This window comes from Rhincodon typus, chromosome 9, assembly GCF_021869965.1.
Source record: "Rhincodon typus isolate 14 chromosome 9, sRhiTyp1.1, whole genome shotgun sequence".
NCBI lineage: Eukaryota > Metazoa > Chordata > Chondrichthyes > Orectolobiformes > Rhincodontidae > Rhincodon > Rhincodon typus.
The window spans coordinates 34621080-34636574 of NC_063340.1; the positions used below are offsets into that span (position 1 = coordinate 34621080).

General features: G+C 39.7%; 1 protein-coding gene across 1 annotated transcript in view; it reads right to left on the reverse strand.

Annotated features, from left to right (window-relative positions):
* tiam2a (TIAM Rac1 associated GEF 2a) overlaps window positions 1-15495 on the reverse strand; it is a 358836-nt gene that overhangs the window by 189876 nt on the left and 153465 nt on the right. Inside the window, exons 4-5 of the mRNA XM_048601453.1 lie at window positions 15059-15231; window positions 11465-11689 (exon numbers count right to left, since the gene is read on the reverse strand). Coding sequence (XP_048457410.1) covers window positions 11465-11689; window positions 15059-15231 — 398 coding nt within the window. The remainder of the gene's footprint in view (window positions 1-11464; window positions 11690-15058; window positions 15232-15495) is intronic.

Here is a 15495-nt window from a genome sequence, read left to right on the forward strand (position 1 = left end):
TTTGAAAAAATAGGGAGGCTGCAGAAGAACTTTGACAGGCTAGGACAGTGTATTCCACCTTCCACTTATTCCAATGTGGGAAAGTATGAGATGATTCACTTTGGTAGGAAAAAAAGAGTGGCATGCACTATTTTTTAAATGGGGAAAAGCTTCGGAAATCTGTAGCGCAAAAGGGACCTGGGAGTTCTAGTTCAGATTCTTCAGGTTAACATGCAGATTCAGCTAGCAGTTAGGAAGGCAGATGCAAAGTTAACATTCAGTTCAGGAGGGCTAGAATACAAGAACAGAGACGTGCTGCTGAGTCTATACAAGGCTCTGGTCACACTGCATTTGGAATATTAAGCGCAGTTTTGGGCCCCGTATCTAAGGGAGGATCTGCCGGTGTTGAAGGGGGTCCAGAGGAAATCTGCAAGAATGATCCAAGAGATGAAAAGCTTGTCATGTGAGGAGCAGTTGAGGGCTCTGGGTCTGTACACAATGGTGTTTAGAAAGAGGAGGGGTGATCTCATTGAAATACAGAATACGTAAATGCCTGGATACAGTGAATGAGGAGATGATATATCCACTTGCAGGAGAGAGTGGGACACGAGGGCACAGCCTCAGAGTGAAGGGACCACCCCTTAGAACAGAGATGAGGAAGAGTTTCTTCAGCCAGAGGATGGTAAATATTTGGAATGCAAAGCCACAGAAAGCTGTGGACGTCAAGTCATTGAGTGTGTATAAAACAGAGATAGATAGGTTTTAGGGAGAAGGCAGAAGAGGGTTGAGAAACATAACGATCATGATCGAATGGCCTAATTCTGCTTCATCTTATGGCCTTATGGAAAGTCTAATTTGATAAAGAATTGTATTAATGATTGAAAATAGCAAGTCATGGCAAAAATTATTTTTCAGATTGGAGGATGGTGGACAGTGGTTTTCCCCAAGAGTCAGTGTGGGCACTTGTGCCTTTTTTGCCTTACGCAAATAATTTTGATCTTGGAACACAGGGTAAATATCAAAACCTGAAATGAGCAAAGTTGGAGTGACAAATTTGGTAAGGATGATACAAACTGTCTGATGATACAAAAATGGCATTGATAGGGTAGCAGAATGAGCAGGCAATTGCCAGATGAAATTTAATGCAGAGACACGTGAGACGACACATTTTGCAGAAGACACGGGGAGAGGCAATGGCACGGTCCTAATGAGCGTCTGCAGACATTTGGAGCCAAAGGTTCCTGTGTATGGATCTTTGAAGATTGCAGGAAATATTGAGAGTGGTTTAACAAAGAATAACTATCCTGGGCTTCATAAACAGAGGTACCGAAATTCCAAACAAAAATGTCAGGTAAGTTACACAGAACTTTCATAAATCTCCAGTTAAGCCACAACTGGAAAGTTGTGTTAGTTCTAGTCATCATGTTTTCAGAAGGACGGGAGGTTCCTTGCAAGGGTGAAGAGATTTATCAGAATGTTTCCAGGGAAGAGGAGTCACAGTTACAAGGTTATGATGGAAATACTGGAGTTGTTCTCCTTGGAACAAAGGAAGATGGAAAGAGGAAGATGGGGACAAAGAAGGAGAAATTTAAGAAAGTTGTATCAAGTTTTTTAAAAATTCACACAAGGAATATGGGCAGTGGGCGGTCAGCATTTATTGCCCACCCCTAGTTGCCCTTAAGATGGTGGTGAGCTGCCTTCTTGAACCGCTGCAGTTCATTTAGGTAGACCCTCCAGGTCCTTAGGGAGGGAATTCCAGGATTTCAACTCATGACAGTGAAGGAACAGTGACATATTTCCAATTCAAAATGGTGAGTGGCTTGGAGAGGAACTGAAACGGTGGTGTTCCCTTGTATTTGATGCCTTTGTCCTTCCAGATGGAAGGGGTTGAGGGTTTGGATGGTGTTGTTTAATAATGTTTGGTGAAGTTCTAGAGCGCATCTTGTAGATGGTGTACATTGCTGCTGAGTGTCAGTAGTGGAGGGAGTGGATGTTTATGAACGTGGTGCCAATCAAATAGGTTGCTTTGTCCTGGATGGTGTCAAGCTTCTTGGGTGTTGGAGCTGCATTCATCCAAGCAAGTGGAAGTATTCTATCACACTCCTGACTCGTCTTGTAGATGGACATGATTTGGTGCATCAGGCGGTGAGTAACTCGCTGCAGTATTCTTAGCCTCTCACCTGCTTTTGTATCCATTCTATTTATATGTTGAGCCCACTTGAGTTTCTGGTCAATGGTAACCCCAGGATGTTGACAGTGGAGAATCAATGATGGTATCACCATTGAATTTCAGGAGGCAGTGGTCTTATTGGAGATTGTCACTGCCTGGCATTTGTGTGGTGCCAATGTTACTTAGCACTTGTCATCCCAAGCCTGAATATTGTCCCAATCTTGTTGCATTTAGACATGGACTGCTTCAGCATCTGTGGAGTTGCAAATGCTGAACATTGCACAGTCCTAAATGAACATCCCCACTTCTGACTTTATGATAGCAGGAAGGTCTGCACAAGATAGACAAGGTAAAACTGTCCCTATTAGCTGATGCCACAGGACAGGGAAACAAAGATTTAAAAGGTTTCCGGCAAGAGATAAAGGGAAATCAGAAGATGAACTCTTTTCAAGCAGCATGTGATAATGACCTGGAATTTGATGCCATGAGGATGCTGGAATTAGACATAAAATTATTTCTAAAGGAAATTGGACAGGCACTTGAAGGAAATGAACCTGCAAAGCTATGGGGATCAAGTGGGAGTGGGATCCCAGCTGATGAGATTGCTGTCTGTCTATGGCTCATTGTGTTAGCAAGCTGCATTGCCTCCTCCGGTTTTGCAAATAACCCTATGACCATGATCTTTTGTGGAAAGGCTGTATTAAAAACAATTTTCAGACGGTTCTTAAATTTAAAGGCAATATCAGAAATTTACAAATATACAATTGTTGTATACTTCTGAAGAATTAATTAGATATTGCGCAATAAGTCTCATAGAAAAGTTGGAATAAAATAACTATAGACCTCTTCATAGGAGTTAAGAAAAATTAGACAATGCATCTTCAGTGTAGGTCGTCCCTCTGTTCAAAATTGTTTCCAATGATTTTGGAATTATAAAAAGCCTTATGTTTGTGTCAATTCCTGACTATCTGAAGTTAAAAATCCTGTAGAGTCAGAGTCATACAGCAAAGAAACAATCGCTTTGGTCCAACTCATTCATACTGACCAGGTTTCCTAAACTGAACTAGTCCCACCTGCCTGCATTTGGCCCATATTCCTCCAAACCTTTTCTATCCATGTACCTGTCCAAATGTCTTAAATGCTCTAACTGTACCCGGCTCTACCATTTCCTCTGGCAGCCCATTCCATTGAAAAGTTTTAATTTCTAGCGCCCTCAATTGACCATAGAATGCAGCATGGCATTTACATCTTTGCTTTGAATGTTCAACAAGTAGTATTATTTTGCATTACAATAGTTGAAACCTTACCCTTCAACTGTGTAGTATCTCTATATAAGAGGTAGAGTCACCCAGGAAAATATCATCAATAGTCTTCTTAAATCAGACCTTTAGATGGTGTTGTACCCACTTTATCTGAGCTTTCAACGTTCAAATCATTTCCCTCCGTAAGACAGATTGAATCGATCTCAAACGGTACAAATTTCATTCTAATCAAAGACTCCCTATACACTCAAAATAGTGCAGAAATTATTTTACAGATCATGCGCCCTTCTTAGGAGTTTGTCTCTGCAGTCCTGTCACATCTAGTCACAAATAATGGTGGATAACTGCCAAACTCATTGGAGGAAACTGCTTCACAAATATCCCCAATGATAGTGCAGACCAGCACAGTGCAAGTTACAAGGCTGAAACATTGAACTTCTGGCTGAAGACAGTTCCAAAAGCAGGTGACCCATTTTAGCCCTCTTTAAAGGATCTCAGCATCACCAATGTCAGTCTTTAAGCAATTTAATTCACTTAGTGTATCAAAAGCAACTGAAGGCGCTGAATACTGCGAACACCATGGGTTCTCCAACAACATTCTAGCAATAATACTGAAGACTTCTGAAGCTCCAGAACTTGCCATGCTCCTAGACTAGTTTTGAGTACAGTTATAACATTGGCCTCTAACCAACGTGGAAAATTCCTGGGTATGACCCATCCAGCAAAAGCAGAAGTCCAACCCAGTCAACTGTCATCCAATCGGTCTACTCTGATTATCAGTGAAGGAAGAAAGATTGTTAACAGTGATATCAAGCGGCATTTGTTCAGAGGTAGCCTGTTCACTAACATTCAGTTTACATTCTGTCAGGGTTATGGTGTTTCTGGGCTCATTACTGCCTTGATCTGAGCATCAATATCACTGCAGGAGTTCCTCAGAGCAGCATCTTAGGCCCAACCATCTTCAGCTGCTTCATCAAAAACACTGTTCCACCTTAACATGGAAGTGGGGATGTTCACTGATGATTACACAATCATCAGTCTTCTGCAGTACTTTAGATACTAAAGCAGGCCATGTCCAAATGCAGAAACAGCTGGACAACAATCAGACTTAGATGGCTAAGTGGCAAGTAAGATTCTTGTGGCAATTACCTCCTCCAACAGGACAGATTCTAACCATTTCCCCTTGACATTCAATGACGTTACTGGCGCCGATTACTGAATTTACCCACCATTACCACTACGAAGGCTACCATTGAGCAGTAATTGAACTGGACCAGTCATATAAATGTTATGTCTGCAAGAGCAGGTTACAGGCTAGGAACTCTTCAATGAGCAACTCAACTCGTTTCCCCAGAGCCTGCTCATCATCTGCAAAGCAGGAGTCAGGAGGTTTGACAGAATACTCTGTATTTGCCTGGATGGGTGCAGCTCCAACAACGCACTATCCTGGATGGTGTCAAGTTTAAGCAGCCCACCTGATTGGAACCCCGTCCATCAAAAACTCTTCATTCCCAACACCAGTGGGAGCAGTGTCTATTATCTACAATATACATTGCAATAGCACATTGAACAGTAACATTCTGAATCCATGACCTAAGGCCAAGAGCAACAAATACATGTGAACACCACACCATGACCTGCAAATTTCCCAAGACACACATCAATCTGACTTGGAACTGTATCATTCTCATCTGTCACTGCACCAAATTCCTATAACTCCCTTCCCAATAACACTGAATGTACCTGAACTCCAGGTATCACAGCAGTTCAAGGCAGCAGCTCATCAATATCTTCTCCATGGCAATTACAGACATGCAATAAGTCCTTGCCTAGCCAGAGACTTCCAAATTCCATGAACAAATTTAGAAATAAGAAAAAAAAAATCAGCTATTCTGCCCTCATATCTTCCATCTTGACATTTTAGAAATCATATAACAAAACTGGGGAGAGTGCACAAATAATTGTGCTACACTATCCCACGAACTATTGTAAATACTCGAGGTGATCAATTTGCAGAACTGACTCCAGACAAAGTAGATATAGAGAAGATGTTTTCTCATGTGGGGCATTCTAGAATGAGAGATCATAATTTTAGAATAAGGGGTATCAGATTTAAAACACAAAAAGGAGAAATTACTTCTCTCAAAGGGTTATGAATCTATGGAATTCACTACCCCAAAGTGCAGTAGATGGAGTCATTGAGTAAATTTAAGGAGGAAACAGACAGATTTTTAATTAGTACGAGTTGAAGGGTTAAGAGGAACTGCCGGAAATGGAGTGGAGGCCAAAATGAGATCAGCTATGATTGCACTGAAGCAGGTTTGAGGGGTTGAGTTGCCTACACCTGCTCCCAGTTCTTGCGTTCTTATTCAGCACAAAAGCAGTTCACACCAAGTTTTGTCATCCACAGGAAAACAATTCTGGTTATTGTAAATAGTTATTTTAACAAATGATAGAGAAAAAAGAATCACAAATTACCACTTCTCTTTAAAGCTCCTAAGTGTGCACACATTCAGTCACAAGCAAGATAGACAAAAAGCAAAATGATTTGATAAATATTATGGTTGGAAAGCTGAAGCGGGGCAAATTATTTTAGATCAAACGTCCAGACCACAGGGTGAAGAAACAATGTTCACTGCCCTTTGGTTTCAGTAATGATGGCGTGACGGAGTCTGCAGAGTTCATTTGACAGCTGATCAGGTGGATCTGGGTCTTTGCTTGTAACAGAATGCTCTCAAGTGCCTAAGCACTTGTCTTTCTAAGAGACAGCAAGTGAGAAAGAGAAGAGAAATGTTTTTCGTTTCCTGGCTCTGCATGTATCTGACTGCACTGCTCTCAAGTCTGTAGCAATCTGTAGCTGAAACAATCCAACAGCTGTCATCAGGCAAATTTCCTTCACCCAAGACACCAGGTACCGCTGTCTCAATAACATAACAACTTCACTGCTGCAAAAGCAAAATTGTCTTGTACAGCTAAAAATATTCATCACAATCCCATTTTATTTCTTAAGGTGTAAAACTCTCCTTGTATTTCAGCTATAGAACAGTGTCCAATTTTAATTCTAGTTTGTTGTCCAAAAAAAAACACATCATCCCTTACAGATTTAAAACATTTTCTCATTTACTGATATACTTTGATCTATCCAGATGCTACAGTGAAACACAATTTCACAAAACGCTAAAGGAATAAATGCTGTTGATGGGTTTTACCCTATTTCATGCAGTTTGTCAAAAGCCATTTGAAAAGTAGGCAAAATGAAGCAGTTGTAAATTTTAAGATAACGACTTTACCTATTGTGTTTTAAACTTTATTCAAAGTTTTTTAATGTTAGCCTGTCCAATGTATACCACTTGTTTTAAAAACGAGATTTTGGAATTCTACAAAAATGAATGCCCACCTGAAGAACCTCTTTTTTGCAGCAGCCAAGCTATAACACAGAGTATTAAAATAACATCAAGGGTTGAGTTTACACATACATAGAACATAGAACAATACAGCACAGTACAGGCCCTTCGGCCCACAAAGTTGTGCTGACCTATGTTCCTACTCTTAAATCAAACTACCCTGGCATACCCTACATTTTACTATCATCTATGTGCCTATCCAAGAGTCGCTTAAATGTCCCTGATGCATTTGACTCCACTACCACCGCTGGCAGCGCATTCCACGCACCCACCACTCTGTGTAAAGAACCTACCTCTGACATCTCCCTTATACCTTCCTCTAATCACCTTAAAATTATGCCCCCTTGTAATAGTCATTTCCACCCTGGATAAAAGGCTGGATAGCCAGAGACTATGTCTACCTTCTTGTACACCTCTATCAAGTCACCTCTCATCCTTCTTCGCTCCAATGAGAAAAACCCTAGCTCCCTCAACCTTTCATCATAAGACCTGCCCCCCAGTCCAGGCAGCATCCTGGTAAATCTCCTCTGCACCCTCTCTAAAGATTCCACATCCTTCTTATAATGAGGCAACCAGAACTGAACACAATATTCCAAGTACCTAACTGTACAGTTTCTTCTAAATTCAAAAATTTATGGGGATGAGACAGATTTCCAAATAAAATTACAGTCTTTGATAACATTTAGAGCCAGAAAGCTTCATTATTTTTACATTACTATTCAGATTTCAGACTCCTATTTTAAACTAATTTGGACATCATGCAGAAAATATACCAACAATGAATACTACAGTTCCATTCCCATTTCCTCCCCACCCCCCACAATTTTAATGTAGCCTAAAATTGAGGAATTATTCACAGAGTAAGAAACATCAGAAAGTATTATTTAGGAGGACTGTGAAATGCTGTTAAATCTGTAGACTATCTGGTACCAATTTCAAGTGTTAAAATAGAACCAGCTGTTCTCAGGGGAGTTCCAGCCTACAGTCTCTATTAGCGAGTTTTGCTTCAATTTCCCGGTGTTGAATTTTATAGTTTTACAGATTTATAATTAACAAGTAAAGGAGAAGCTGGGATTTCCCCACCCCTGCCAGGAAACAAGAATGTCATCATGTTACACTATGTTCTAGCAGGACACATAAAGACATCATTCAGTGTAACGCAGGATATTATGTCTATATCCAAGGCAAACAAGCTATATGGAAAAAATGGCAATTCAATGAGCAGAAATAATGCACCACTCATTCCACTGTAAAAACAGTGATTTATTTTTGCGTATTTATTACTCAGTACCAGACATATTAAAGTGTCAAAAGGTCTTTACAACTACTGGAAACATGCAAGCCGCAATCATTTTTCTTTTAATTAATGCAGATGTACCAAATATTCTCTGCTATTGTGGCACAGTTGTATACTTACCAGTAACACAACTGCAGCCAAATCAGTATCACTTTAGAATTTTGCAAGAATGCTACAAGAATGGTCTCGTAATGACTTAGTTTCGCACACATTGTGATAGGAACAGAAACAAAGGTAGAGGAATAGATATTCAATCCCTCAAGCCTGCTCCACCATGGTTTATTTGTATCTGGACTCTATTTATCTGCCTTGGTTCCTGCGCAAATCAATTTAAAACCAAATGTGAAATAATTAGGGTTATTCAACTTACTTAAGCATGTCATAACATCTCAAAATCTATTAATTAAAACCACTCGGCCCTTTGAGCCTGCTCTGCCAATGATCACAGCCCATCATCCAACTCAGTGCCATATTCCTGCTTTCCCCCATACCCTTTAATCCCTTTATCCCCAAGAGCGATTTCTTACTCTTGAAAACATTCAACGTGTTGGCCTTAGCTGCTTTCTGTGGCAGAGAATTCCACAAGTTCCTCAATCTCTGGGTAAAGAACTTTTTCCTCATCTCAGTCTTAAGTAGCCTATCCATGTATTCTTAGACCATAACCCTGGTTCCAGGAACCCCAGTCATTAGGATCATCATTCCTGTATTTATCCTATCTTATCCTTTTAGAATTTTATAGGTTTTTATAGATCCATTTCTGCAACCCCCCCCCCCCCCCCCCCCCCCCTAAACTTCTAATGTTATACATGACAGGACACTGGTGAGTACAGCATTATATTTGTGCAAAAGTACATGGCCTGAGTTCTGCATTCTTTTTTTCCCCCTCCCAACCCTGATTCAACTATTTTACAAATAGTTTGCACCGTACAGAAAAAAAGTCACAAATACTTAGTGAACAAATATTAATGATTAAGTCATGGTTCTAACTATATTTAACTTGCCTAATACTCAGACTATGACATGACAGAATCCAATTTTACGACAAATAAATGTATTCAAAAGGAAAGGATCTGGATCTCCAATTCATTCCTCAAAAGCCTATGGTTAGGGTCATTGCTAAAAGGGTTCTATGTGAACATTGCTACACTATAAAGCATCAAAACATTTGCAGTCTCACAATTTCAAATTGTGCAATTCCAAATTTATACACAGCAAACAGTTGCAGAACTGGGTAAGTAATTGCATCCAAAATTATTTGGTCAGCTTTCTATCATTATTTTTCTGACAATAAGCTATAAAACTAGCTACAAATTATATTAAAATATACACCAAATTGGCACAAATTGAATAATTGATGTTCATGGAAAAATCCTTTAGATTGTGGTACTCAAACTGTATAGCCAAATCAATTTCTGTGGAAATTAATACCTTCAAGAAAAGCAGACTTACTTGGTAACCAATGGGGCTGTCAATCACCTACTCCAACATTTAAAAGTTGAGCTGGAGAACTGTTTGAATACAAAAAGTACTAGGAAACAGCAATCTGCCCTGCTCATTTTAAGCTATCACATTGAATATATCATTTGGCTTGCTGCAGTGCAAAGTAACAGGGCAGTCATCAGGAACTAAGCATGCATTTCTAAAGTTCAGACTGGAGGCCTAGGGGGAAAGCTACTCATAGTTTTGCCTTCACACACACACGTAGCATTCTACTTTTGATTTGTTCCTTTCCATCTGACCCTATGAATTATGAAATCAACTAAAGTAATATACTCCTCATAAAAACAACGATCAATAGTTAAACAGTGAAAGCATTTGCTTTGGGGCCAACTGTTTTTTCCACTCATTACCAAGTAACCCAGAGATGGGATCATGTGTGAACCAAGATGTTTCTTCACATTATTTGGCTGGACCCATCTAATCTTTATCCACTGTAGAGAAGCACACAATGAAAGACATATACAATTCAGATATATCAGATACTAAGTTATAGAGGTCTTCTGGTGCCATAGTTAGCAACCCTATCTCTAAGACAAACTCCGGTTTCAAGTCCTACTCCAGGACTTGATGGAGAAGGTTGAGTATCAATTTGCATCTCTCTCCAACAGACGCTAATGGCTGGCATTAAGAGCCAGAGAGATTCATGATCAGCCACATGATGAAAACAAATTAAAGTCTCTACCATCACTCTTCACAATTTTTATTTATTATTCATCCACGGGATGAGAGTGTCATTGGCTAGGCAGCATTTATTGCCCATCCCTAATTGTCCAGAGGGCAATTCAGAGTCAACCACATTGCTCCGGGTCCACAGTCACATGTAGGTCAGACCAGGTAAGGATGGCAGATTCCTTCCCAAAAGGACATGAGTGAACCAGATGGGTTTTTCCAACAATCAACAATGGACTCACAGTCATCATTAGATTCTTAATTCCAGATATTTATTGGATTCAAATTCCACCATCTGCCGTGGCGGGATTTGAACGTTATCTGGGTCTCTGGATTAATGGTCCGGTGATAATACCATTAGGCCTTCACCTCCCCTTTTATTACAATATGCATATAAAAGTGTATGTGACGCAGCCACTGATTCCTTGGGGGTCCATTGGCTGGGAAACCGGTGTGGATCAGAACAGTGCCAAAAGCATGGGTTCAAACCCCATTCTGGCTATGGACCTAATAAAAACTGCAAGAACTGTGGATGCTGTAAATCAGAAACAAAACACGGAAATTGCTGGAAAAGCTCAGGAGGTCTGGCAGCATCTGCGGAGAGAAATCAAGGGTTAACATTTCAGGTCTGGTTCTGAGGAAGGTCACTAGACCCAAAACGTTAATTCTGATTTCTCATCATAAATGCTGCCAGACCAGCTGAGCTTTTCCAGCAATTTCTGTGTTTCTGGCAATGGACCTGCCTACTTACCCACCCAAAGTAGAGATTGTTACACTGTAGGTCAAACTACCTTCAAACTCAAGAAGATGACACTAAGTTATTATCGTTAACTCTGCAACATTGGATTTTCAATAAATTGCCAAAAGACTATGCACCTATGTGATGGATTAACATCAACAGAATTGGAAGCTGCATAAAATCTGAAACAAATATTCAGTTGAAGATTTCAAACATTAAACATCTTTGAAAGCTGCTCAGAGCATTTTATACAATCAAGTACACAAGCACATAATTACAACATTGGTGCTGGTACACATCCATTAACTGTCGAAACAAAGAGCCAGCTGATTATAACAATTTGCATCTTACGCTCCTATACCAGAATGCACTTCCCAAAATAAATAAATTAATATTCAATTTGAGGTCATTAAAGAGCACGTCAACAATTTGATCTAAGAATACCTGATTTTCAATAGCTTTTCTGTTTTTGGGATCATTTACAATAGATAGCTGTAACTCTGCCATTTTCTTCATTTTTCCATCCATATCTATCTTCTGCATGAAGTTTTTGGTTTCATTCTTTAGTAGCTTGACTGTATCTTCTTTCCCATGTTGCTTTGCAAACACTGATGCACAGGCAGAATGTATTGCTGTAACCCAGTTTTCAAGATCAGTCTGGCTTGTAGCCTGAAAATTATACAGAATAATTAAAATTTAATAAGTTAAACCTTTTTTAGTACATTCACAGGATGAAGGCATCATTGGCTAGGCCACTATTTATTACCCATCCCTAATTGCTCAGGGAATAGTTAAGAGACAACCACATTGCTTTGGGTCTGGAATCACATGAAGGCCAGACCAGTAAGGATGGCAGTTTCCTTCCCTAAAAGGGCATTAGTGGGTCACATGGGTTTTACAACAATCAGCATTAGACTCTTAATTCCAGATTTTTATAGACAGCATGGTGGGATTCAAACTCGCGTTTCCAGAACATTACTTGGGTCTCTAGATTAACAGTCCTGTGATAATACCAATAAGCCATTGCCTCTACTTGCAAATCATTTTAAAGTTTATAGTAAAATTTCTGAAATATTCAAATTAATTTGAGCTAAAGACAAACATAACAAGCACAAAGAAACAATCACATTCTCAAAACAATTTCATAAATTTTGGAGACTTTGACTAGAAGATCTTAGGAAGATATCAAATAAAAAATTGGAATTTGCCATTTAAAATTAGAAATGGCAAGATTCCTTGCTGCCTCAGTTGATCAGGTGAAGAACAACTGTGCTACATTTTGGAACATCCAAAATATGATTTCTGGTCAACACAGAATTAACATGACCTTGACCAACCGGCAAGAGGAGTAAGAATTGCCCCAACTAATGAGGTAGTGGCTATACTCTTTGTTGGAAATGGTTTTTTGATTAGCATTTGTGGGGCACAAATATTACTTGCCACTCAGCCCAAGTCTGAAGTCTTGCATTGTCTGCTGTATGCAGGCATGAGCTGCTTCATTATTTGAAGAGTTACAAGTGGAAGAGAACACTATGCAAGTTGGAACCACACTTATTCAGGCAAGTGATTAACATTCCACTTATATTTCTTACCCTTGCCTTACGGATAGTTGACAGACCCTGGAGAGTCAGAAGGTGAATTATTCACCAGCACATTCCTAGCATCAGTTCTGCTCTGCAGCCACAAAGCAGTTTTTAGTCAAAGACAATTCCCAGGATGCTGATAAAGGGGATTCACCGATGACAACACCACTGACTGTCAAGGGACATGTTTGGTTTCTTTCTTGCTGGAGGTGGTCATTGCCTGGGTCTCGTGTGGCATAAACATATCTTGCAACTTATCAGCACGACACTAAATGTTGTCCAGGTCTCGCTACATATGAACATAGACTGCTTCAATGCACAATATTAAGCATGATTCAGACAGTCAACAAACTGCTTCATCGCTGACTTATAAAGGAGGGAAGGTCAGTGATGAAGCCACTGATGGTCGAGCCTATAAAACTCCCTGTGGAACTCAGGCACTGATATCTTGGAATAGAGATTATTGACCTCCAACAATTGCAAGTATCCTCCTTTCAGTAGGTACAACTCCAACTAGTGGAGAGTTTTCCCCGATTACCATTGACTCCAGTTTTGCTAAGGTTTCTTTATACCATACTCTGTTAGATTCTGCCTTGATGTCAAGAGCAGTGAATTCCATCTCCCCCCACCCAGTGCATGACAGCACCATCAACATCTACCATTATGTTGATTATTGAGAACAGTCATAATTGGTCAAACTAAGGTTTTTGAGTAGATTTGTTGCTTGGGTTGTGGATATTGTGGTTGTTTAGTTCGCCGAGCTGTTTCGTTGTTCTGCAGACATTTCATTACCCTGCTGGGTAACATCATCAGCGCAACCTTCAATGAAGCGCTGCTGTGTTTCCCTACCTGGTATTTAAACTTTGGTGCCTGTTGAGTTGGATTACCTCATTTCCGGTTTTCCTTTGCAGTAGAGTATATATTGGGTCTAGCTCGTAGAGCTATACTCCACTGCAAAGGAAAACCGGAAATGAGGTAATCCAACTCAACGGGCACCAGAGTTTAAATACCAGGCGGGAAAACACAGCAGCGCTTCATCGGAGGCTGCGCTGATGAACGAACCAGCTCTGTCAGCCAAACAATCACAATAATTGGTCAACTTGTGACTATAAAGATTGAATCAAGGATAGAAGCATAAAAATAGATGGAAAAATAGAAATATGAACAAAACATAACCTTAAAAAATATTCAATGCCTGATATTTATGCTGGAGTTTACGGGGGATGTTCCTCCGCTTGATTGGGAAAGATGTCCCACCACAGCAAGCTGGTGGCCAATCACAAAGTCAGCAGTACCACTAGGATTGGTGGTCATTGCTGAGACTGCAATAATCCCTAATGAAGGCTTCCAGCAAAGGAGCCTACTAAAAGCAATGTTCAAGGTTTCACCAGGTTCAGGTGGTCATGCTACCACAAGGTTATTAGAGTGGACAGGATTGGAGAAGAAGGGCAAATTAAGGGTGGAGGTATATGGGAAGAGAAAGAGCATACCTTGAAGGTGATGGGGAATGAGGGGAGAAGAGACCTATAATGGACATGGAGGACGTGGGAAGTGGGCATTGCCCAACCACTAGTTCACCAGCTTTCACCTATCAGGCTGGACATTGTCATACTTGACTACTGTTGGTAAAAAATAATAGTGGTGGAAGGAGGATGCCCTTAAGTAGGCAATACATAGCCATTTAAGTGCCTGAATTCATCCACAGCCCACTGTATTGGTAGTGGGTTGGTGCCAGGGCACCATCAGTATTGCACCAAATTATACAGGCTGCATCTCCCCAACCTGGTAACCTTCCTCCAGTGGGCTGTAAAATTCTAGCTTATAATTTGATGTTCACTGGCATTTGATATGGCACACCAAATACCAAATGAAGAAATATCTTAAGTTACAAACTCTGCGAGGAAACAAAATGATTTACAGCTATGACTTTTAAGAGCTAGAATTCATGAACATGTTCTCTTAAAGTGTTTAAGTTTAAGGCCAACTTACTCTTTGATATGGTTTACAGATCAATATTCTTGCAGCATCCTTTTATATTTTTACTTTCATTACAACCACAATTATGTCATTCTATTGCAAACACATTGTCTATTTTACAGTAGTCGCAATCTGCAATTGTACATGTCTAAATTCTGAAAACATATCACAATATTTGGAAGGATTAAGATAGCATATCCAGAGAGAAGAGTGTTTAACTTCCCTAAATTTTGTTTGCTGATACCCTAAATAATGTTATTAGATGATTCCTTAATTTCTTATTAATCAATCCATGAAGCCATTCATCCATGAACAACATTATGATATATTTTACATTAAAGATTTCACAAGTTGTTTTTACGCATTTTTAAGCGTTAATCTAAACCATAAATGTTAGCAGTAGTTCTTCTTCCCCTTATAGGTACCCTTGTTGCATTTTGATTGAGCCACAATTAAATAATTAAGTAATAAGAAAAACCTGGAATAAGACAACATCGCCAAAAGCATTACTGAGACAGAACACATTTTCTTTCTTGGGATGCTCCGGTGCAGGTTGCACTATGCTATCTTCGGCAAATAAAGCATATCTGGGGACACTGTTCTGTTCCATGAGGTTTTTACCACTGGTTTCATAAAACAGCAGGGTGCAACCTTTAAGAAAAGGACAGAAAAATTATTGTATGTTTGATGAAACACTATTTATACAAATCTGTTTCATGAACCAACAACAGAAAATTGCATTGAGGTAAATAAACCTATTATTAGTTCCTTGCCCTCACTCATAGGTGATAATGTAATACTTTTTAAAAAGCTCGTGTTTCAATTAGTTCACTAATCCATTTTAGTTGTCTCCAAAATAAATAATCAATGCTTGCATTTGAATACCCATTGCTTTAGTGTCATTACAAAACATTG